The following is a 25,194-nucleotide window of genomic DNA, read 5'->3' as shown; positions in this document are numbered from 1 at the left end:
TCCACAACTCTTCTTGGTCCTGAGCCCAGGGTCAGCCTGTCCTAATGACAGAGCCCCAGCCGCAGCTTCACAGATGGTCTCCTCTGTCCCACATCCCCACCCTGTCCTCTAACTACAAAGGCAGCATCCAGATCCCACCGGCCAGAGTCCTGTGCCTGGCACTGGGCGCTCAGCGATGGTGAATGGCTGCCTTCTGCTGCTCGCCCCCACCACCAGCTCTGGGTTGCGGGAAGCAGAGGCTTGGCCATGCCCTCTTCTGCCCTAGTGTAGGAAGCAAATGGCTGATGGCCCCACAAAACCTGCTGCAGCTCAGTCCCCTGTGTTCCTCAGCCCAGACTCCTCAGAAAGCTCTCTGCACCCTGAAAGCCTGACCTGACAACAGAAATGTCATCTCATTGAGCACTGGATGGACAGTCAGGCTTCCTGGGCCTGTCCTGGCTCAGCAGCGTAGAGGCTGTGCTGTCCTAGGCATGGCGCTGCCTCTGTGAGCCTCACTGTCCTTATCTGGGAGATGGGGATGAAGACCGTGGCTGTTATCAGGGTTGTCGGGAGGATGAAGAATTAATGATGCTGTCTGTGGAGGGAGGCTGATGGCCAGGGCCAGGGACCCTCTCCCTCCTCTCAGCCCCACAGCTCCCCGACTTTGGGCTGATCTGTGGTCCTTGGTTCCCCAGACCCCGGCCTGTCACTAGCCACAGACAGGAGGCAAAGCAGATGGGGTACCTGACCAACAGTAACTACACGACCATAGGCCAAAGAGTTTAGTACTGGAAAAAAAATCTCTGAGATCTTAAGGAATAAATAGCTCCAGGGTTTGATACAAGATATTTGCAGACAGGAAAAGCCGGGCTTTGCCCGGAAGAACAAAATGGGTCCAGCTGCCCACTGGACCATTCCACAGGACTGGACACTCACCCCATACCAGATCACATCCCAGGTGTTGGGCCCAGGGCGACAAGGCCACAGTCCCTGCCCCAGCGAGCTGAGTTTGCTCCTTCCCCAGCCGCGCCCCTGACAGCCGCACCCTACCCAGGCTCCGCACAGGGAAGAGCCTGCTGTGGACTCAGGGCACGCGACTCAGCTCTGGTCACTCTGATGATGTGACCACAGGTTTCTACGCTGAACTTTGTCCCTCTCCTCAGTACTGCCCTTATCACAGTGACAGCATCCCGGCCTCTGTTTACTCACCTGTCTCCCCAGGACCAGGCTGTCTTCCCGGGGCAGCCCAGGTGGGCAAAGACATCACCTGATTCTTACTCCTGGGTGTGTTTGGGGCAGGATGAAGGCAGCGCCTGGGAGTCCACAGTCCCCCACACTCTGCTCCTGACCACCCCGCAGCCCACGGGGCCCCCATGACCCTTAGACTTTCCCTAACCACGGCGGTCCCACTCCCCTGTGGTTCGCGTCCACCGTCTGTGACTCCCCGTTCGGCCAGGGCCCGGCACCGCCCGCGGATGCGCGCACTCTCCCCTGCAGCCAGTTTACTCCGAGGGTCCCCGCGTGGGCGGCCGCACTCACCCATGTTAACGAAGCTCATGACCAGGTCGGCGCGGCCCAGGCGCCGCTCCGCGGGCGCGCCGTCCTCGTTGTCGTCGCCGGCCATGGCGTGGTACAGGTCCAGCATGAAGAGCGGCGCGGACGCGGGCAGCCGGGAGGCGGCGGGTGGCGCGCGGGGCCGGGGCCGCCCAGGCAGCCCGAGCACCGCCAGGATCTCGCGCTGCACGTCCCGGCGCTCGCGCGCGCCCAGACGTCGCTGGGGACAGCCGGGCAGGGGTCGCAGGCCGGGGCCGCCCCCGCCCAGCGCGCACAGCGCCAGGCCCAGGAGCCAGAGCGGGCGGGGAAGCGCGGCCATGGCGGGCCGGGGGCGCTCAGCGGGCGCGCATCGGCTCCGCGGCCGCCCCAGGGCCTGAGGACGCCCCGACGGCAAGGAGGCTGGGCTCGGCGGGCGGCGGGCGGCGGGGCGCGGCGGGGCGCGACCGCGGCCTCAGCGCGGTCCCTGGAGCGCCCGCCGCGCGGCACCTGTCCTGGCTCCTGGACGAGAGGACGCGGACGCCACCGCCTCGAGGCCGGGGCTCCTCTGCGGACTGGGACTCTCGGCCAATCCGTCTGTCGCCGCCGTGCCCGCCAGACCGGCTGTGGCCGCGGTCCGAACAGCGCAGGGTCAATGGGCGAGCTCCGGCAGCCACCCGCGCGGTGCGATTCCCGCGAGTCCCTGCCCTGCCCAGCGGTCGGCGTCGCCCGCCCCTACCCCGGGACTGACCAATGGGGGGGCGGGGGCGGGGCCTGGGCGCAGGGGCCACGCCCGCGAGAGGGCCCCGGGCTGCGGACGGTGTCGCGGGTGGGGCAACCCCGAGGTGCTACCTCGGCGTGGCGGGTGGGCGGGCGGCCCGGGCGAGGGGCTCGCAGCCTGGGCGTCAGCGTGGTCAGGGCCGTCGTGGCTCCCGCCGCGGGCCTCGGAGCAGAGATCCTAGGGCCGCGGCGTCGTTCCGGTCCCGCCAGTGGTGCCACCCGGCCGGCCCTCCGTGGCGTGCGGGGGTCGCCGTGGCGTGCTGCAGGCGCCTCCTTCCCGGCACCTGCTCAGCTGCTCCTCCCCGCGCCCTCACCTGGCTCCCGCGTGCGCCCGGGCAGCGTCCCAGGCGGGCCGCCCCCACCAGCCCTCGCTGCGCGGCCTGCGCCCCCTGTGCCCCCTGCGCCCCCAGTACTGATCCAGCTTCGTGGGGGAGACGCGCACCCGCTTCCTGCCTTTAGCCGGGCCAGAAGCTCTGGGGCCCTTCCGGAGCACCCGGGAGCCACCTGTGCACATCTTCTCAGTCACCACGGCCCCGGTGCCCGCCTGGCAGGAGAAGGATCCCCGCGGAAATGCCTCGACTAACTCAGCCCCTTTCTGCACACTCTGCTCTTCCCTGGGCGCGCTCTCGCCTTACTTATTCCTGTGTGGTTCAGGCGCTGCAGAAGGGGAAGGCACCTAGACTGCACTGGGAAGGCTCCTGGAGTTGACCTGGAGCGCCAGGAAAGGTCAGTGGAGGAAAGTGCTCCAAGCAGAGGGAAGAGCTTGTGCCAAGGCCCTGAGACCCCGGCGGGAGAGCCTAATAATGGCAGGTAACAGTCAGCACTTGCCACGCGCGAGGCATGTTCTGAGTGTGTGTCCCGTGTCATTTCTGTGATGCTTGCACATCGTCAGGGGGTACCTACCACTGGAACCTCCTCTTTTAACAAATGAGGAAACTGAGGCACACAGCGATTAAGGGACTTACGCCAGGTCACACAGCAGTAGAGCTGGGCTGTGGCAGGGAGCAGCTCCTCAGTGGAAGCTGGAGAGCCCAGGGGGCAAATGGCGGAGGCTGGAGGGGCTGGCAAGGGAGGGACCGCAAAGGGCCTCACAGGGGCTAGACGAGGGCCCTGGGCACCAGTGATTATGGTGCCCCCCCCCGCCGTGGATTGAAGATTAAACCTCGAAGCAAGTGTATAATGCCCCCAAAAATCACATTTTGAAGTCATCACTTCAATAAAAATTTCTATATTAAATAAATTATTAATGTAAATGGTCATTTGCTGACGCCTTAAGCACATGCCTAGTCTGTCTTTTACCAAAGAAGTAAATTTCTGCAAGGGCAAATAATAAAATGAAATAAAATAAATACTGTTATTACACTATTCAGAGCACTAAAAGAACTACTTTTTCCTGATTACAAAGGTAACTTGCTTTTGTAGAAACTTTTGAAAATAGTTTCATAATCACTTTTGCACATCGTCAGGGGGTACATACCATTGGAACCTCCTCTTTTAATAAATGAGGAAACTGAGGCACACAGCGGTTAAGGGACGTACGCCAGGTCAGTACAGAAAAGTAAAAATATTACCCTCAACAAATTTTAAAATCACCCAAATCCCTGTTTCCAGAGATAACCACAGGTAATATTTGATGTCTCTTTTTCTTACATGTATGTGTATTTTTTCATACAAAAAACAGTATCTTACTTGCTTTATTCGCTTCACGTTATATTGCAATATTTCACTATGCCATTAATTATTGCACACTTTTTTTTACTGGCTTCGTGGTATTTTTTCATCATATTGCTATCATAATTTATTTAATCAAGCTTATGTTATGGGATAATATATGTATATTTTTATATTATATACAATGTTGTTATGAACAATCTTGTAGAATAATCTGTGCACATCCATGGTGATTTTTTAGGATGAATTTCTAGAGATGGATTTTTTTTTTTTTTTTTTTTTTTTTGAGACGGAGTCTTGCTCTGTCACCCAGGCTGGAGTGCAATGGTATGATCTTGGCTCACTGCAGCCTCCACCTCAAGTGGTCTTTGTGCCTCAGCCCCCTGAGTAGCTGGGATTACAGGCGTGCACCACCATGCCTGGCTAATTTTTGTATTTTTAGTATACACAGGGTTTTGCCATGTTGGACAGGCTAGTCTCGAACTCCTGGGCTCAGGTGATCTGCGCACCCCAGCTTCCCAAAGTGCTGGGATTATAGGCGTGTAGAGATGGAATATTTGAATCAAAGAGCATATACACTTTTTATGGTTTTTGATACATATTATCTGTTGCCCCAATAGCATGAGGGTGCTTATTTTCTATCACTCTTACCGACACTAGATATAACTGTTAAATACATAAATAAATCAGTCTCTGCTGGTTCGATAGATGAAAACCTCTGTGCTGTTGTAACTTGCATGTGGAGGGTTACTACACACTGCTCTCTTGTTTTTGAAACCCTGTCGTCCCCTGGCTTCAAGGACGCCTGCTCCCTTGCTGACCACTCCTCCCTGCCCACTTCTAAAACACGGATGTCTGCTGGGTCTGTCCACAGTCCCGTTCTCCCTCTTAGACTTGACCTGGTGATGAGCTCATCCACTGAGGCTTCAGTGCCACCATACAGTCACACCCAACTCCAAATATATTAGCAGGGCAGGCCTTCCTGCTAGATGCCAGAAGCTATATCCAATGACTGATAAGACATGACCAGAGCCAGAAGCCAAAACCCTGGCGCAGACACACGTCCCTCCCTCCCGAGGGCAGTTCAGTCTATTGATTCTACCTTCAAATGCCTCTTGAATCCCTGAGCCTGTGCACGCCCCCTTGCACTCAGGTGTTTCATGGAGCACCTCCTCCCCACTGGTCTCCTTATTTCTCATCTCACCACCTACCCCACCCAGCCCTCACTCATTCTGCAGAATGCATATTTCCAAATTAAAATCTGAACCCTTCCATGGCCTTTCATTGCTTATAGCAGGTGAGGATTCTGAGGGCTTTCCTACAAAAGGGGTTCAGTACACACTGCACTATATATTTCCCCCTTGATAGAGCCCTCATGCACTTAGCACTTTGTAAGCTCTAGAAGTGCTGCAGTAAAAATAAATAAATAAGTAAATAAAATAAATAAATAAATAAATAAATAAATAACCTGTTAGCCTTAACTTAGCTTCTTCCAAATGCATATGACTATAGCTTTTTAGTTTTTTTAGGACCACATCTTGGGGACCAGCAAGGCACAATGTGATAAGTGCCCAGGACCCAGTGGTCTGGCATCATCACCTGGACCCTGCTGCTGACCCATCTCCATAGTCTTTTTTTTTTTTTTTTTTTTTGAGACGGAGTCTCGCTTTGTTGCCCAGGTTGGAGTGCAGTGGCGTGATCTCGGCTCACTGTAAGCTCCGCCTCCCGGGTTCACACCATTCTCCTGCCTCAGCCTCCTGAGTAGCTGGGACTGCAGGCGCCCGCCACCATGCCTGGCTAATTTTTTTTTTTCATTTTTAGTAGAGACGGGGGTTTCACTGTGTTAGCCAGGATGGTCTCGATCTCCTGACCTCGTCATCCGCCTGCCTCGGCCTCCCAAAGTGCTGGGATTACAGGTGTGAGCCACCGCGCCTGGCCAATCTCCACAGTCTTATCTGGCTGCTAACCCCATATACTTGGCTGCAGTCCCATGGGAATACTTGTGGTCCCTCTACCTGTCCTGCTGTTGACACTTCTGTTCACCTGAACATGTGATTTCCTGTACCAAGAAGGGAAACCCCTTTCCCTGTCTGGTCAGGTGTTACCTCCCTTTAAGTTGCAGTTGAAGCAACACCTCCTTTTCCTGATGCCTTCTTCACCTTCATGAGCAGAGCCATTTCTTCCTTCCTCACTCTCTTAACCACTCCTTTTACCAAATAGAAGGGCATGTATTCACATGTTTGTTCCCTACACTAGGCTGAGAGCTTCTGCAGGCAGGGACCATCATCTTAATTTACCTTTGGATCCCAGTGCGAGGCTTGCATTTAGGGTTTCAGTAAGTAAGTGTGAAACAGAGTCACCTCTGTTTCTCTCAAATAGCCTCTGAAAACAATAGTCTCTCAACAGTTTCAAGGAACGGATCTCGCAACCTCATGAACACACTAAGAAGTGCTTCCATTAAGAAGTGCTCATTATTTCATGCGGATGAAGAACAGAAGCACCAAGCTGTGTTAAAGTGAGGAGTCAGTGGCCAGTGAGGCTCACTCACTTGCTGTGTGACCGGCTCTCTTGCACACCAGCCACAAATGCAAATCCATGAATTTTCATGACTGAAACCATAAGGTTAAATTTATGACTGCTAATACCTACTGCATGTAGAATATGAAAAGAAACAATTTTAAAAAGCAGAGAAAAGTTTTCCATAAGAAAGATACTACAGGAAAGGCTGAGCGCAGTGGCTAATGCCTGTAATCCCAGCACTTTGGGAGGCTGAGGCGGGCAGATCACCTGAGGGCAGGAGTTCGAAACCAGCCTGGCCAACATGGTGAAACCCTGTATCTACTAAAAATACAAAAACTAGCTGGGCATGGTGGTGATGCCTGTAATCCCAGATACTTGGAAGGCTGAGCCAAGCGAATCGCTTGAACCCGGAAGGCGGAGGTTGCAGTGAGCCGAGATCGTGCCTCTGCACTCCAGCCTGAGTGACAGAGTGAGACTCTGTCTCAAAAAAAAAAAAAAAAAAAAAGGAAGGAAGGAAAGGAGGAAGGAAGGGAGGAAGGTAGGGAGGGAGGGACAAGAAAAGAAGGAAGGAAAGAGAAACATGCTACAGGAATGGAGATTATCTCATGTTAACATCGACACATTTAATCTTTGCATTTGTGATCTGAGGACCTTTTAATTCTATTACAGGATCCTATAGTGAGGTCCTAGGTCATGCCTGTGTCAGCTCCAGAGGCCACCATGAGGTTGGTGCATTGTAATGCCTCATTAAATGACTGCTGAGGGCCCAAAGTGTGTCTCACTTGCCTTCCCGGCTGGGTGCTGCTGGGAAAATTCCAGTCCATCATGTTCCCAGGGTGTGCTTACACATCATAAAGAAACAAATAAACATAACAAGGCAGTCCTGTCTTCATGGGGGAGTCTTTAGTCAATGGGTTAGGTCACCTTCTGTTAGTAGACTAAATGCTTCAATTAAAAGTCAGGGCTGGGCGCGGTGGCTCACGCCTGTAATCCCAGCACTTCGGGAGGCCGAGGCGGGCGGATCACAAGGTCAGGAGATCGAGACCATCCTGGCTAACATGGTGAAACCCCATCTCTACTTAAAATACAAAAAATTAGCCGGGCGTGGTGGTGGGTGCCTATAGTCCCAGCTACTCAGGAGGCTGAGGCAGGAGAATGGCGTGAACCTGGGAGGCGGAGCTTGCAGTGAGCCAAGATCGCACCACTGCACGCCAGCCTGGGTGACAGAGCGAGACTCCGTCTCAAAAAAAAAAAAAAAAAAAAGTCAGAAGACGGGCCAGGCATGGTGGCTCACTCCTATAGTCTCAGCACTTTGGGAGGCCAAGGGGGGGCGCAGATCACCGGAAGTCAAGAGTTCGAGACCAGCCTGAAACCCCATCTCTACAAAAAATACAAAAATTAGCCGGGCATGGTGGCGTGCATTTGTAGTCCCAGTTACTTGGGAGGCTGAGACAGGAGAATCACTTGAACCCAGGAGGCGGAGGTTGCAGTGAGCCGAGATCACACCACTGCACTCCAGCATGGGCAACAGAGCAAAACTCCATCTTAAAAAAAAAAAAAAGTCAGAAGATGGATGAGGTGACATGTGCCTATAATCTCAGCTACTTGGGAGACAGAGGTGGGAGAATCACTTGAGCCCAGGAGTTCAGGCCAGCCTGGGCAACACAGCAAGACCCTGTTTTTCAAAAAAGTCAGAAATTGTCAGACAAATTAATGAAAAAAAGGCAAGAACAAATGATATGCTCTCTATAAGAGATGTTCTGTAAATATAAAAACACGGATAGGTTGAAAGTAAATGAGTTGAAAAAGATACATCATGCAAATAAAGGAGAAATAAGCCTGGAGTGAGTATATTAGTATCAGGTAAACTAGACTTCAACATAAAGAACATTAGCAGAGATAAAGATGGATTCATTGCATCAGAATGCATCCTTCTGAAACAGGAGGACATTATGTAGCACAACATGACAGGCCCAGAGTACACTAAATATTGTTGTGTATGGTTTAAAAGTGGTTTCAAAGTTCTCACACTTATTTTAGAAGCCAGTGGAAATGGGTATTTTTTGAAGATTTCTACCTGAAATTAAATTTATTTTGTGACGCACCTGTAATCCCAGCACTGTGGAAGGCTGAGGCAGGAAGATCACTTGAGGTCAGGAGTTCAAGACCAGCCTGGCCAACATGATGACACCCTGTCTCTACTAAAAATACAAAAATTAGTCGGGGATGGTAGCATGTGCCTGTAATCCCAGCTACTCGGGAGGCTGAGGCAGGAGAATTGCCTGAACCCGAGAGGCGGAGGTTGCAGTGAGCCAAGATTGCACCACTGCACTCCAGCCTGGGTGACTGAGTGAAACTCTGTCTCAAAAAAAAAAAAAAAAAAAAAATGTATTTTGTGAACCAAATGAGAATAGATCGGGGGTGGGGCAGGACTGGGAGTGGAGGGAACCTCAAAGTGAAATTTACACATTGCCAAATCTGAATCAAATCAAAACAATTTTGGTAAAATCTTTGTGAGCAATGCAGAATCCCAGCAACAATTTGTTTAAACACACAGAGTAAGGAGCCTCCTCTCTGACCAGCAGCATACAGGATCTTTCATGGCGTCCTTTATCCCCTAGAGGGTTAACAGAGCAGAAGGCACACTTAAGTATGCAACCAAGCAGGCCTTCCCTCCATGCAGCCCAGAGTCCGCCCCTCATTGTAGGGGCATCCTTGAAGTTCATGCCTAGGTCAAAGTCCCCATACACAGCCTGGTTCTCAGCCAGCTGCAGCTTCAACTTGTACAACTAGTCTACCAAGGCCTGCAAATCATCCATGAACTGGCCCCAAAACAGCAGGGCCTCCTCCAACTTGTGCTGCCTAAGAAAAGTACACATAGTCCACTGTTTTTAGCCACCCGTTTTTTGTTTTCTTTTTCTTTTGGGACAGAGTCTCGCTCTTTCGCCAGGCTGGAGTGCAGTGGCGCGATCTTGGCTCACTGCAACCTCTGCCTCCCAGGTTCAAATGATTCTCCTGCCTCAGCCTCCTGAGTAGCTGGGACTACAGGCGCCTGCCACTACACCTAGCTAATTTTTTTTTTTTTTTTGTATTTTTAGTAGAGACAGGGTTTCACTGGATTAGCCAGGATGGTCTCGATCTCCTGACCTTGTGATCCGCCTGCCTCATGAATGACACTATCAGCAGAGTGAAAGGCAAGCCACAGAATGGGAGAAAATAGTTGCAAATCATATATCTGATAAGTGATTAATATCCAGAATATATATGTTTATTTTTTCAGAATATATATTGTAAAACCTCATACAACTCAACAATAAAATAAACAACTCAGTTTTAAATAGGCAAAATACTTTAAAAATTCCTCCAAAAAAAGATCTACAGATGGCCAATAAGCACATAAAAAGATGTTTAATCTCACTAATTATTAGGGAAATGCAAATGAAAACCACAATGATACCTCTTCATAATCATTAGGATGGCTATTATTTTTTAAAAAAACAAAGTAACAAGTGTTGGTGAGAATGTGGAGAAATTGGAACCCTTGTGCATTGCTGGTGGGAACGTAAAATAGTGCAGCTGCTGTAGAAAACAGGATGGCAGCTCCTCAAAAAATTAAATATAGGGCTGGGTGCAGTGACTCATGCTTGTAATCCCAGCACTTTGGGAGGCCGAGGTGGGTGGATCACCTGAGGTCAGGAGTTTGAAACCACCCTGGCCAACGTGGCAAAACCCCGTCTCTACTAAAAATACAAAAAAAATTAGCTGGGCATGGTGGCATATGCCTGTAATCCCAGCTACTTGGGAGGCTGAGGCAAGAGAATCACTTGAACCTGGGAGGCGGTGGTTGCAGTGAGCTGAGATCTTGCCATTGCACTCCAGCCTGGGCGACAGAGTGCGACTCTGTCAAAAAAAAAATTAAATATAGAATTACTATAAGATCCAGCAGTTTCACCATTGGGTATACTATATATAGATACTTTCTCTGTAGATTTGCCTTACAAGAATGGAAGGGAAGGAATCAAAAAGAACAAATATTTACACATCCATGTTCATAGCAGCACTATTGACAGTAGCCAAAAGGTAGAAACAGCCTAAATGTCCATCAACAGATGAATGGATAAATACATATTGTGTGGCTATACAAGAGAATATTATTCAGCCTTAAAAAAGAAATGAGAATCTGACACACACTACAACATGGATGAACCCTGAAGACATTATACTAAATAAAAGAAGCCAGACACAAAAGGACAAATATTGTATGATTCCACTCATGTGAAGTACTTAAAGTAGTTATATTCATAGAGACAGAAAGTATAGAATGGTTGTTGCCAGTGGCTAGAGAAAGGGGAGAATGGGGACTTACTGTTTAATAGATACACAGTTTCAGTTTGGAGAGATGAAAGAGTTCTAGAGATGGACGAGGTGATGGCTGCAGACAATGTGAATGAACTTAATGCCGTGAACTGTACACCCCAAAATAGTTAAAATTGTAATTATATATTTTGCTACAATTTTTTTTGAGACAGAGTCTCACTCTGTCACCCAGGCTGGAGTGCAATCATAGCTTATTGCAGCCTCTATCTCCCAGGCTAAAGCAGTCCTCCCACCTCAGCCTCCTGATTAGCTGGGACTACAGCTATGCCATAAGGCCTGGCTAATTTTTTTTAAAATTTTATTTTTAGTAGAGATGAGGTCTTACTATGTTGCCCAGGCTGGTCTTGAATTTCTGAGCTCAAGCAATCCTCCTGCCTCAGCCTCCCAAAATGCTGAGATTACAGGCGTGGACCACTGTGTTTGACTCATAATTTTTTTTAAGTGCTGTAATCCCGGTGCTTTGGAAGGCTGAGGTGGGAGGGTCACTTGAGGCCAGGAATTCGAGAACAGCTTGGGCAACATAGCAAAACTCCATTTCTACAAAAAAAAATATATTTTTAATTAGCTGGGCATGGTGGGACATGACTGTAGGGAGGCTGAGCTGGAGGATCACTTGAACCCGGGAGTTCAAGATTGTGGTGAGCTATGATCATGCCACTGCCCCCCAGCCTGGGTGACAAAGCAAGACCCTATATCAAAAAAAAAAAAAGACCAAGAGTAATGCCTACCAGGGGTGTCCAATCTTTTGGCTTCCCTCGGCCACATTGGAAGAAGAATTGTCTTGGGCCACACATAAAATACACTAACACTAATGATAGGTGATGAGCTTAGAAAAAATTGCAAAAAAACCTCATGGTCTTTAAGGAAGTTTCTGAATTTGTGTTGGGCCGCATTCAAAGCCGTCCTGGATTGCATGTGGCCTGTGAGCCTTGGGTTGGATAAGCTTGGCCTTGACATTTGTACTCAAGTCACTCTCTAGAATGGACCAAGTAGAGTGCAGGTGCAGGTACAGAGCACCTCTGACATCTTATAGTCCAATAACTATGCACATGAACACATCCTAGTGACCCGAAGCCTTTATTCATTCCTTCCACCCCTCCTGTGATAGAGGGTGGTGGATGGTTGATGGTGAAGCAATGGTTAAGTCAAGACCACCTGTTCTGGCCGGGCATGGTGGCTCACATCTGTAATCCCAGCACTTTGGGAGGCCGAGGAGGGTGGATCACAAGGTCAGGAGTTCAAGACCAGACTGGCCAACATGGCAAAACCCCGTCTCTACTAAAAATACAAAAATTAGCCAGGCATGGTGGTGCATGCCTGTAACACCAGCTACTTGGGAGGGTGAGGCAGGAGAATTGCTTGAACCCGAGAGGAGGAGGTTGCAGTGGATGGTGCCACTGCACTCCAGCCTGCGTGACACAGCAAGACTCCGTCTGGGGGGGAAAAAAAAAGATCACCTGCTTTGCAGTCACACAGACAGGGGTTCACATCAAAGCTCCACATGGGCCGTGTGACCTGGAACCTCTATGGGCCTCTGACTCCTTGTGTGTTGGATGGTATCATAATTGTACCTGCCTAGAGAGCTAGGGTAACAGCATTACACAGGGCCCATGCTCACGCAATGAATGAGTAAAACCATCTTCCAAAGGAAGAGGGCGCTCCTGAGGCAGGTGTGGGCAAGGGCACCGCAGCCTGGAGCCGCAGCTCCTCCACTCCTGGCTTGGGCCTCTGAGCCTCACTTCCTCTCCTGTAAAACACGCATGAGACACACCTGCCTCGTGTGGGCCCGGGCAGCTTGCTATTACTAATAAAACAGCAGCAACCACAAGACAGCTTCACTTCCGGAAACTCCCTCTGTCACGTGCTTTGCATGAATCTTCACACCGTCTCACCAGGGGCGGTCTCCCCGTTTCACCAGTGACTTGGTGACAACCAGCCTTGCTCAGGAAGTGGCAGCCGTGTCCTTTCTGTGTGCAGTGGGGTGTGGGTTGTGTGGAGCCGAGGTGTCTGTGGAGTTCACAGGTTGGGGTCGGAATCCATGGCCCCCGTCGCCGCTGCCACCCCCCAGGTGCTGGGGTGACCTGACCCAGGGCTGGGGTCTAAGCTGCTGGGGGGTTGGAGTCTTGGGCTCAGGCCCACGTCTGCCTCTGATTGGTTCTACCACCTGAGCTGGTCACTGTCCCTCCATGGACCTTAGCTTACCCTGTGGTAAAGTGAGAACTAGGGGGTCAGACCCCTTGATCACCAAGATTTCTGACCACAGCCAAGGCTAAGGGAAGCGCAGGAAAACGTGGGGCTCGTCCAAATTCCCAGTCTCTCTCTCTCTCTCTCTCTCTCTCCCCCCTGGTGGACACCGGCAGCCTAGCACCCGGGGGGAGATGACCCCGACACTGTGTGACCTCTGCCAAGGCACCCATCCCTCTGAGCCCCAGTTCCCATCGCTTACATAGGAAGGATTATAATACCTACCTCTTTGGGCAGTTGTGAGGAGGCAAGGAGATAATACATGCAAAGTGCTTGGATGAGATGGGTACTAGCCACTCAACAGAAGGCAGATCCTAGAATGGGGATGGCAAGTCCTGTCATCAGTGAAGAATATAATGACTGCAAGCTTAGATGACATGTCTCTTACTGGAAACCAGAGTTGTTTACTTAAGCTGTAAATGAACTCATAGTCCCTGGGATAATTATCTCACCTCTGGATAAATAAACTCAACAGCTTTATGTATTTTATTAATTTTTCTTAAAAAAAAGCTTAAAATATTTTTCCTTTCATTTGTTCTCTTTCTTTGGTTTCTGACTTTATTATGTCCTTTCTTTCTGCTTAGGCATTTCTTTTATTGCTCTTTTTTCACCAACTCAAACTGAATGGTCATCTTAACAGTTTTATTGAGGTATAATTTACACGCCATAAAATTCACCTGCTTTAAGGGTACTATTCAATGATTTTTAGTACAGTTACAAAGTTATGCAACCATCATCAAAACACAATTTTAGAATATTTCAATCACCCAAAAAAGAAGTATCACACCCATTTACAGTTTATCCCCTTTCCTGCCCCCAGCCTTAGGCAACCACTAATCTACTTTATATATAGATTTGCCTTTCCTGGACATTTCACAAAAATTGATTTATGCAATGAATGAGTAAAACCGTCTTCCAAAGGAAGAGGGCCTCCCAAGGCAGGTGTGGGCATGGACTTGCCACAATATGTGGCATTTTGTGCACTTAATGTTATTGAGGATTAATCTATGTTGTAACATGTGGCAGTATTTTGCTCCTTTTCATTGGCATTCTCTTGGGGGCTTGTTTATTTTTACATGTATTGTTTTCCACTAAATGTATTTACATATATAAATTTGTCTGTAAGTGCTGCTAAAACCCAGCTAAGCTGTGACCCACCAACTTTAATGTAGTTTTTCCGTTATTCAGAAGTAAATATTTCTCAAATTTCTTTATGACTTCCTCCTCCACCAAAAGTTACCTACCGTAAACTAAAAATAAAATCCTAAGTCCCCCACCAACTGAATGGACCCCCCCTTGGCCAAGGGGACACCAGAAAAAACTTAGGAATGGAGTTCCCAGCCATGGCAGGACAGGAGGTCCCCTTTGTAGTTTAGACACAACAGCTGACCAGGATTGATGTTAAAGTAGAGATCATAGGACTGATGGAACAGACTTTTGTGGCAATAAGATACAAAATTATAGGCCGGGTGCGGTCGCTCACGCCTGTAATCCCAGCACTTTGGGGAGGCTTAGGCGGGCAGATCACTTGAGGTCAGGAGTTTGAGACCAGCCTGGCCAACATGGCAAAACCCTGTCTCTACTAAAAATACAAAAATTAGCTGGGCATGGTAGTGCACATCTGTAATCCCAGCTACTTGGGAGGCTGAGGCAGGAAGATCACTTGAACCTGGGTGGTGAAGGTTGCGGTGAGCCAAGATCGGGCCACTGCACTCCAGCCTGGGCAACAAAGTGAGATTCCATCTAAAAAAAAAAAAAAAAAGATACAGGCCAGGCCAGGCAAGGGTTAAGTCACCCACCCCACACTTAAAGAATAAACTAAGTTCTAACAGCCACAAGGTTTTTCGTTTTCTCTAGCAGAGCAATAAGCACTGGCCTTGAGATAAGCAATATTAAAATAATTGCAACACATCCACTAACTGACCACTGTTTCCACGAGCCATAACTACAGCTTGGACTGGACAAGAGACTGATATCAATAATTTTCTCCTGATAGTAAGACCACTGACCATGGACTGGTTCTGGCCAGTTTACAGAGGCTGTGCGCTTGAGTGCTTTTGTGTCCTGAAAAGACCTTTTGACATCTAGGGTCTAATTGTAATTTATTTATTTATTTATTTATTATGATTATTATTCTTGAGATGGAGTCTCGCTGTTGTCCAGGCTGGAGTGCAGTGGCACAATCTCGGCTCACTACAACCTTTGCCTCCTGGGTTCAAGCGATTCTCATGCCTCAGCCTCCTGAGTAGCTGGGATTACAGATGTGCGCCACCACACCCGGCTAGTTTTTGTATTTTTAGTAGAGACAGGGTTTTGCCATGTTAGCCAGGCTGGCCTCAAACTCCCGACCTCAAGTGATCTGCCTGCCTCAGCCTCCCCAAAGTGCTGGGATTACAGGCGTGAGCCACTGCGTCTGGCCTCATAATTGTAATACATTTAAATGTTAAGTGTCCACTCCAGCCGGGCGCAGTGACTCATGCCTGTAATCCCAGCACTTTGGGAGGCTGAGGCGGGTGGATCACCTGAGATCAGGAGTTTGAGACCAGCCTGGCCAACATGGTGAAACTCCATCTCTACTAATAATACAAAAATTAGCCGGGTGTGGTAGTGCACACCTGTAATCCCAGCTACTCGGGAGGCTGAGGCAGGAGAATCACTTGAATCCAGGAGGTGGAGGTTGCGGTGAGCTTAGATCACGCCATTGCACTCCAACCTGGGCAAGGGTCTGTCTCAAAAAAAAAAAAAAAAAGTGTCCACTCCAAGGTGAACATGAGTCTCCAAAATTTTAACATAAACAAAATGTGAAACCTTCTTCTTCCACACATTCCCCACACAAGCGCTGCCAAGATCATCTGAAAAGTTTCAGTCTACAAAGAAAGGTCCAGGACCATTGTCCATGGCTCTGCCCCTCCTACCCCCGGCTTTTCAGTTCCTTATCTCCCCATCACAATGCCATCCTTCCCTACTTCACCGTGCCCCGATGTCCCTGACAACCCTCTGCAACTAGTCAAAGCCCCGGACGACTGTTGGGCCCACAAATTCATGTCTTTCCTGCTTGCTTGCTCCACCAATCAAGCCACTTCTCTTTCTGGGCCTCCTCAAGACCTCCTTCAATTTCTCCCTATCCATCAACTCATTTCTGCCTTCATTTTCCTCTTTAACCAGCTTAAATCTCATGTCCCATCATTTCAATCACTTCCTCGCAAACATCCTAAAATCCTTGGCTCTCCCTTTGTCCTCAGCACCAACCTATCAAAACTCCAAACATGTTCGGGCATGGTGGCTCATGCCTGTAATTCCAGCACCGAGGCCAACGCGGGAGGATCACTTGAACTCAGGAGTTCGAGGCCAGCCTGAGCAACACAAAGAGACCTCACCTGTACTGGGGGGGGGGGGGGGGGAAAGCCAGGTATAGTGGTGTAAGCCTGTAGTCCTAGCTACTCAGGAGGCTGAGGTGGGAGGATCTCTTGAGCCCTGGAGATCAAGGCTGCAGTGAGCTATGATTGCACCACTGCATTCCAGCCTGGACAACAGAGCGAGACTCTGTTTCAAGAAACAAAACAAAACAAACCCTCCAAACTCTAGGTGAACCTAACTATGCATCTCCTTTATGCTTATAGCCAGGCCAGGAAGCATTTTTTAAGAACTACTGGGGGAGTAAGTAACACTATAAATTCAGTCACCAACCTCAATGCCGTTAGACAATTCCAGTGCATTTTGATGTTTAGTTGCACTGTCCTCAGACTTCAAGCTTCCCTTCTAGCTCCTCGCTCTCAGCAGATCACCTAATGTTATAGCTGCCTAATCCTCCTTTCCTTCCCCCTGTTGAAAGATGCTCCTTCTGTGCTCAGAATTCCATCCCTCCAGGCTTCTCTGGAACTTTACACTATTCTTTGGCAGGAGATGAGACTATGTGGAGGGAGAGGAGTTAGGAGATAGTTGCAGGGGTACTTGTTTTCAAATGCAAATAAGGTTATATTTCTCCCCAACAAGCAATCCTTCGATACCTTTCCATTGCTCTGAAGATTTTTTGTTTGTTTGTTTTTGTTTTTGTTTTTTTTGAGACAGGGTCTTGCTCTGTTGCCTGGAGCGCAACAGAGTGCTGGAGTGCAGTGGTGCGATCTTGGGTTGCTGCAACCTCCGCCTCCCGGGTTCAAGCGATTCTCCTGCCTCACCCTCCTGAGTTGCTGGGACTACAGGCGCACATCACCACACCCAGTTAATGTTTGTATTTTTAGGAGAGACTGAGTTTCGCCATGTTGGCCAGGCTGGTCTCGAACTCTTAACCTCAAGTGATCTGCCCGCCTTTGGTTCCCAAAGTGCTGGGATTACAGGCCTGAGTCACTGCGCCTGGCCTGTGGGTTCTACTCCAGATGGGTTGCTCAGGGAAGATCCTCTGAGGAGGTGGCATCACCTGAGTCCTGAATCACAGGCATGCACCAGCACACTCAGCTAATTCTTAAACTTTTTGTAGATATGAGGTCTCACTCTATTGCCCAGTCTGGTCTCAAACCCTGGGCTCAAGCGATCCTCCTGCCTCAGCCTCCCAAAGTGCTGGGATTATAGGTGTGAGTCATTGTGCCTGGCCAAGATGATTAATTTGAACGTCATATTTAATTAATTTGCTTAATTGTAGTAATCTTTTTTTACCTGAACCCGTAGAATTTTGCGAGTATCATCTGGCCAAGTTTCAGGAGTCAATAATACCTTGGAAAAATTTAGAAGTTCATTATATGGTTTACTTTTGTTATCAAATATCTACCTTTTTCGTAAAATTTATTAGACAATCCAATAATTTTTCTTCCAGATTTAATATTACTCTAGTGTTCTCTGTTTTCTCCTCCAGATCCATTATTTATTCTTCTCCATCTTGTTCTGTGTTCCTGGAAGCCAACTTTTATAAGCTGCAGAAAATGGACTTCCTACTCTCCAGCTTCTGATTGGGCTTGACCAACGGGGAGCACTGACAGAAGACAAGCACGGGAGGAAAAAGAGATCAGGGTATTCATTTCCTCAGATCCCTCCCTGTCCTCTACTTAAAGGTCATAAGTCCATCCAGTGTCATCTCTTATGCAGGATTCTAGCGACATCTTCTCCCCTTGTTCCTTTAGGCTTAGGAGTAATAACACTTTTCTGTTCTTGCTAGTCCTGAGGATAAGTGTTTTGTCATCTCTTATTGATTTCCCTGACTTCAAATACCAAACACTATTTTTTTCCTATTTTTGAACTTTATGTAAGTAGAATCATACAGTATATATTTTGGGGGGTAAGGTTTTGTTTTGTTTTACTCAATAATAGGTTTGTGAGCGTCATCCATGCTGTTGCATAAAACAGTAGTTTGTTTTCATTGCTGCATAGCATTTTTCATTTATACATTGTACTATTAATAAATATTTGAGGGTTTTTTTCCCAAAAGTGCATATGTGTCTCTTGGCTGTATACCTAAGAATAAAATTTTGGGTCACAGGATATGTATACCTTCAACTTTAGTAAACAACACCAAACTGATTTCTAGAATGCTAGTATGCATTTACAATTCTATCAGAAATGTATGAGTTACCATCATCTGTAGGATCTATAGTGATTTCTCCCTTTTCATTTCTGATATTTCTTTTTTTGTGTCCCTTTTTCCCTCTTTCCTTTCCTTTTCTTTCTTTCCTTCCTTCCTTTCTTCTTTCTTTTTTATTGAGAGTCTTGCTCTGTCACCCAGGCTAGAGTGTAGTGGTGTGGTCCACCGCAGCCTCGACTTCCCAAGCTTAAGCAATCCTCCCACCTCAGCCTCCTGGGCAGCCGGGACTACAGCCATGTGCCACCACACCTGGCTAATTTTTTGACCCGTTATTGAGAAGTATGTTAAAATTTCCCATTGTGGTTTTGAATTTGTCTATTTCTTTTTTGAGTTCTGTCAGTTTTTGCTTTAATTATTTTGAGGCTATGTTGTTGGAGAATCTAAGTTTAGAGTTATTTTATCTTTTTTTAATTTTACTTTTTTCAGAGATGATATCTCCCTGACTAGGCTGATCTCGTCTTATTCCTGAGCTCAAGGGATCTTCCCACCTCAGCCTCTGGAGTAGCTGGAACTACAGCACGTGCCACCATGCTTGGCTTAGAATTAGTTCATTTTTTGATGGGTTGAACTTTTTTTAATGAAGTGTCTCTCTTTATTTATTTATTTATTTTTGAGACAGAGTCTAGCTCTGTCACCCAGGCTGGAGTGCAGTGGCGTGATCTCGGCTCACTGCACCCTCCACCTCCCGGGTTCAAGCAATTCTTCTGCCTCAGCCTCCTGAGTAGCTGGGATTACAGGTGCCTGCCACCACGCCCAGCTAATTTTTGTATTTTTAGCAGAGACAGGGTTTCACTGTGTTGGCTAGGCTGGTCTGGAACTCCTGACCTTGTGATCCACCCGCCTCCGCCTCCCAAAGTGCTGGGATTACAAGCGTGAGCCACCTCGCCTGGCCATCTCTCTTTATTTCTTTTCTTTTTTTTTTTGGAGACGGAGTCTTGCTCTGTCCCCCAGGCTGGAGTGCAGTGGCGCAATCTCGGCTCACTGTAAGCTCTGCCTCCCAGGTTCACGCCATTCTCCTGCCTCAGCCTCCGGAGTAGCTGGGACTACAGGCACCCACCACCTCTCTCGTCTAATTTTTTTGTATTTTTAGTCGAGATGGGGTTTCACCGTGTTAGCCAGGATGGTCTCAATCTCTTGACCTCGTGATCTGCCGGCCTCGGCCTCCCAAAGTGCTGGGGATTACAGGTGTGAGCCACCGTGCCCGGCTCTCTTTATTTCTAATAATTATTTTTGCCTTAAAGTCTACTTTTTCTGATATTAATATAGTTATAACAGCATTGTTTGGTTGGTATTTGCATAGTGTATCTTTTTTATTGATTCGCTTTCTTATAAACTTTTTAGTTTGAAATAATTTCAAACTTGCAGAAGTTTTGAAATAGTTCTAAGACCATCCATACACTCTTCCATTAGATTACCCATTTGCCTTATTCTCTCTCTCTATCTATCCCTTGTATATAATATATATTATATTAGTATATATAATTTTTCCAACCCATTTAAAAGTAAATTGTATATATTATGCCCTGTTACTCTTAATACTTCAGTATGTATTTCAAAAAAAAAATTATACTCTCCTACATTACCCTTACAAAATCAGAACCAGAAAATTATTACTGATGAAATACTACTAGTTAACCATATAAACTAATGCATTAACTCCTTTCAAATTACACCAATTGGCTGGGCGTGGTGACTTGTGCCTGTAAGCCCAGCACTTTGGGAGGCCAAGGCAGGCGGATCACTTGAGCCTAGAAGTTCAAGACCAACCTGGGAGACATGGTAAAACCCTGTCTCTACAAAGAATACAGAAAAATTTGCTGGACGTGGTGGTGCACACCTGTAGTCCCAGCTACTTGGGAGGCTGAGATGGGAGGATCGCTTGAGCCCAGGAAGCAGAGGTTGCAGTAAGCTGAAATCACACCACTGCACTCCAGCCTGGGTGACAGAGTGAGTTCCTGTCTCAAAAAAACCTAAAAAGCAAGCAACAACAACAAATTACACTAATTGTCCCCCAAATTACCTTTACAGGCCCAGGATCCAATTCAGTCGCCTCCAAGGAGTCTCTTCAGTCTAATTTATTCTAGAAAAATTCTTCAGGCTTCCCTTCTCTGGCCATGATTTTTGAAAAATACAGGTCAATGACTTTGTAGGTTGTCTTCGGTTTGGATTTGTCTGCTGTTTCCTCATGATTTATGCATCTTTGGTAGGAATACCACAGAAAAGATGCGATGTTCTTCTCTGTACCATATTAGGAGTCACACAATGTCAACTTGTCCCATTACTGCTGATGTTAATGTTTACCACTTGGCTAAGATGATGTCTGCCAGGTTTCTCCACTGGAAAGTTAACAGTATTTAGTACTTGTTAAGTGATGAGTAATGAATAAATATTTCATGGGGAGATGTTCTGAGACTATAAAAATATCCTGTTCCATATCAAAGTTGCTTCACCCAGTTTCAACCTAAATTAATTATTACTACAATGGTTGTCAAGTGAAGATTTTTCTTTTTTTTTTAATTTTTATTTTTTTGAGACAGAGTCTCGCTCTGTTGCCTAGGCTGGAGTGTGGTAGCATAATCTCGGCTCACTGCAACCTCTGCCTCCCGGGTTCAAGCAATCTTCCTGCCTCAGTCACCCGAGTAGCTGGGATTACAGGCACCCACCACCACGGCCAGCTAATTTTTGTATTTTTAGTAGAGACGAGGTTTCACCATATTGGTCAGGCTGGTCTCGAACTCCTGACCTCAGATGATCCACCCACCTTGGCCTCCCAAAGTGCTGAGATTACAGGCGTGAACCACTGCTCTAGGCCAAGAGTTTTCTAATTCCATCATTTTTCTACATTTATTAGTTAATATTCTTACTCTATGATGAAATAGAGCTTTCCATTCTCCCCAGTGTATTTATTCATTTATCTATTTATATCATATAAACACGGGGATTCCTATTTTTCTCAATGAACTACAATCCATTACTTGACATCTATTTTGAAGGTCATACCATCTTAGATTTGGCCAGTGGAAGATGCTTCAAGTTGGCAGCTGTGCGCTTTAGTGTGTCTTCATAATTCTTTGAGTATTTCTTTATTTTCTGGCACAGCAAGGTATTCTAGGTTCATCTTGTACATTTCTTGCTCCAGCCCTGCAGTCAGCCATTTCTACGAGGAGCCCTAGTCCAGCACTAGAGAATGCCATCTATAATGGATGCCAAAGATGCTCAGTGCTGCCAGAGTGCCACTGATTCCAGGCAGTCTCAGCAGACAGAACAAGGAAATACATCAATGTTTGTGTTCAGACACATACACATCTAGATCTATTTTTTGTTGTTGTTGAGATGGAATCTCGCTCTGTTGCCCAGGCTGGAGTGCAGTGGCGTGATCCCGGCTCACTGCAGCCTCTGCCTCCTGGGTTCCAGTGATTCTCCTGCCTCAGCCTCCCGGGTAACTGGGATTACAGGCATCCACCACCATGCCCTGCTAATTTTTGTATTTTTAGTAGAGACGGGGTTTCACCATGTTGGCCAGGCTGGTCTCGAAATCCTGGCCTCAGGTGATCCACCCACCTAGGCTTCCCAAAGTGCTGGGGTTACAGGTGTGAGCCACCACAGCCAGCCATTTTCATTGTTTTTTAGTCGTTCTTACATTTTTGAGCTTCCATCTGGGGTTATTTTCTTTCTGATAGAAAAGCACCTTACGGTATTTCCTTCAATATAGGGCTGCTGGAAAGAACTATCTTTTTAATTTTTTGTCTGAAAAAGTTTTATGTTACCTTAATTTTTAAAGGATATTTTTGCTGAGTATAGAGTTCTAGACAGGCAGAGATTTTCTTTAAGCCCTTTGAGTACAGTTGGCCCTCTCTATCGGGATTCTGCATCTACGGATTCAACCAACCATAGATCAAAAATATTTGGGGAGGCCAGGCACGGTGGTTCACACCTGTAATCCCAACACTTTGGTAGGCCAGGGTGGGCAGATCACCTGAGGTCAGGAGTTGGAGACCAGCCTGGCCAACATGGTGAAACCTTGTCTTTACTAAAAATACAAAAATTAGCTGGGGGTGGTGGCGGGCGCCTGTAATCCCAGCTACTCAGGAGACTGAGGCAGGAGAATTGCTTGAACCGGGGAGGTGGAGGTTGCAGTGAACCAAGATCGCACCACTGCACTCCAGCCTGGACGACAGAGCAAGACTCCATCTCAAAAACAAACAACAACAACAACAACAACAAATTCAGGGAAAATTAATTTTTAAAAATAACAATACAACAATAAAAAATAATATAAATAAAAAACACAATACAATCTGGGTGTAGTGGTTCACACCTATAATCCCAGCACTCTGGGAGGCTGAGACAGGAGGATCATTTGAGCCCAGGAGTTTGAGACCAGCCTGGGCAACATATCAAGATTTTGGTATCCATGGATGATCAAGTCCCTTATATAAAATTTGTTCTGAAACAAATTCCCCACACATACTGAGGGACAATTGTGTATTATTCAATGTTTCCTGGCTTGCATTATTTTTCTTGAGAAGTCAACTGTTAGTCTAGTCTTCCTTTGAAGGTAAAACTGCCCTTTTCTCTGACTGCTTTTAAGATTTCATCCAGCCAGGCATGGTGGCTCATGCCTGTAATCTCAGCACTTTGGGAGGCTAAGGCAGGTGGATGGCTTGTGCCCAGGAGTTCAAGATCAGCCTGGGCAACATGTTGAAAACCTGTCTGTACAAAAAATACAAAAAAATTAGCCGGGTGTGGAGCACAAAAAAAATTAGCCATGCATGGTGGCATGTGCCTGTAGTCCCAGCTACTCAGGAGGCTGAGGTGGGAGGATCACATGAGTCTGGGAGGTGGAGGCTGCAGTGAGCCACGACTGTACCACTGCACTCCAGCCTGGGCAACAGAGTGAGACCCCATCTCAAAAAAAAAAAAATTATCTTTGGTTTTTGGCCATTTTGCTCTGATATGCATAGGTGTACTTTTCTTTTAATCCTGTTAGAATTCATAAGGCTTCTTTCCTTCCTTCCTTCCTTCCTTCCCTCCCTCCTTCTCTCTCTCTCTTTCTTTCCTTTCTTCTTTCTTTCTTTTTTTTGACAGAGTTTTGCTCTGTTGCCCAGGCTGGAGTGCAGTGGCGAGACCTTGGTTCACTGCAACCTCCACCTCCCGGGTTCAAACGATTCTCATGCCTCAGCCTCCTGAGTAGCTGGGACCATAGGCACGTGTCACCACGCCTGGCTAATCTTTGTATTTTTAGTAGAGACGGGGTTTCACCATATTGCCCAGGGTGGTCTCAAACTCCTGGACTCAAGTGATCCGACTGCCTCGGCCTCCCAAAGTGCTAGGATTACAGGCATGAGCCACCATGCCCAGCAATTTTTTTTTTTTTTTTTTTTTTAGATAGGGTCTCACTCCATTGACCAGGATGGAGTGCAGTGGCTCAAACACGGCTCACTGCAGCATCTCCCTCCTGGGCTCAAGTGATCTTCTTGCCTCAGCCTCTGCAGTAACTGGAACCACATGCGTGTGCCACCACGTGTGGCTAACTTATTTTTATTTATATTTATTTATTTATTTTGTTTATTTATTTTTTGAGAGGGAGTCTCGCTCTGCTGCCCAGGCTCGAGTGCAGTGGTGCGATTTCGGCTCACTGCAAGCTCCGCTTCCCGTTCTTCAAGCCATTGGTTCTCCCATTCTTCTCCCATTGGTTCACGCCATTCTTCTGCCTCAGCCTCCCGAGTAGCTGGGACTACAAGGCACCCACCACCACACCCGGCTTATTTTTTATATTTTTAGTAGAGACGGGGTTTCACCGTGTTAGCCAGGATGGTCTCAATCTCCTGACCTTGTGATCCGCCCTCCTCAGCCTCCCAAAGTGCTGGGATTACAGGTGTGAGCCACTGCACCAGCCTCCAAAAGTCTTCTTGTTTAACTGTGGTTTGATGATTTTTACCTGTTTCGGAAAATTCTTGGCCATGCTCTTCAACTTATCACTTCTGCCTCATTTCTGTCCTCCACTTGTATCTGTGGAATACAAAGTATGTGTGAGTTAGACCTCGCAGAATCTCTGTGTCTCTGTTAGGAAAGGTAGTCTGCCATGGGTGCTGAGTGTTCCTGCCGGTCCTTGCTAAGTGTGCCAAACTTCAAGGCTTATCATCCTGTAACAGTGAGCAGGTCCTATAACTATTCACATAGGCCACTAAGTAGATCAGGGCACCTGAGCATGACTGCCATGCAACTGCCCATCCCTGGAGTAGGGGGACTCCTGTGTTCACTGCTTGCTGAAAAGATGCCAGGTCAGTTCTTCAGCTGTGCTGCAACCCACTGTCTGTACAGCCACCATATGGACCCACACCACCACCCCAAGGGACTTGGAGGCATACGTTTGTATGTTGGGGGGAGTGGGCCATGGAATATCTTTTTTTTTTTTCTTTTTTTTTGAGATGGAGTCTCGCTCCGTCGCCCAGGCTGGAGTGCAGTGGCAGGATCTCGGCTCACTGCAACCTCCACCTCCCGGGTTCAAGCAATTCTCCTGT

General features: G+C 47.6%; 1 protein-coding gene across 1 annotated transcript in view; it reads right to left on the bottom strand.

The window, feature by feature from the left end:
• BMP8B (bone morphogenetic protein 8b) overlaps positions 1-2,214 on the bottom strand; it is a 35,118-nt gene extending 32,904 nt beyond the window's left edge. The window contains exon 1 of the mRNA XM_054493635.2: positions 1,519-2,214. Within this exon, the coding sequence (XP_054349610.1) occupies positions 1,519-1,852 (334 nt within the window). The 5' untranslated portion in view covers positions 1,853-2,214. The remainder of the gene's footprint in view (positions 1-1,518) is intronic.
• Between the last annotated feature and the right edge of the window lie 22,980 nt (positions 2,215-25,194).

Source organism: Pongo pygmaeus, chromosome 1, assembly GCF_028885625.2.
Source record: "Pongo pygmaeus isolate AG05252 chromosome 1, NHGRI_mPonPyg2-v2.0_pri, whole genome shotgun sequence".
NCBI classification, from domain to species: domain Eukaryota; kingdom Metazoa; phylum Chordata; class Mammalia; order Primates; family Hominidae; genus Pongo; species Pongo pygmaeus.
The sequence above is the reverse complement of the archived record's forward strand: the minus strand, read 5'-3'. Positions and strand labels throughout refer to the sequence as shown.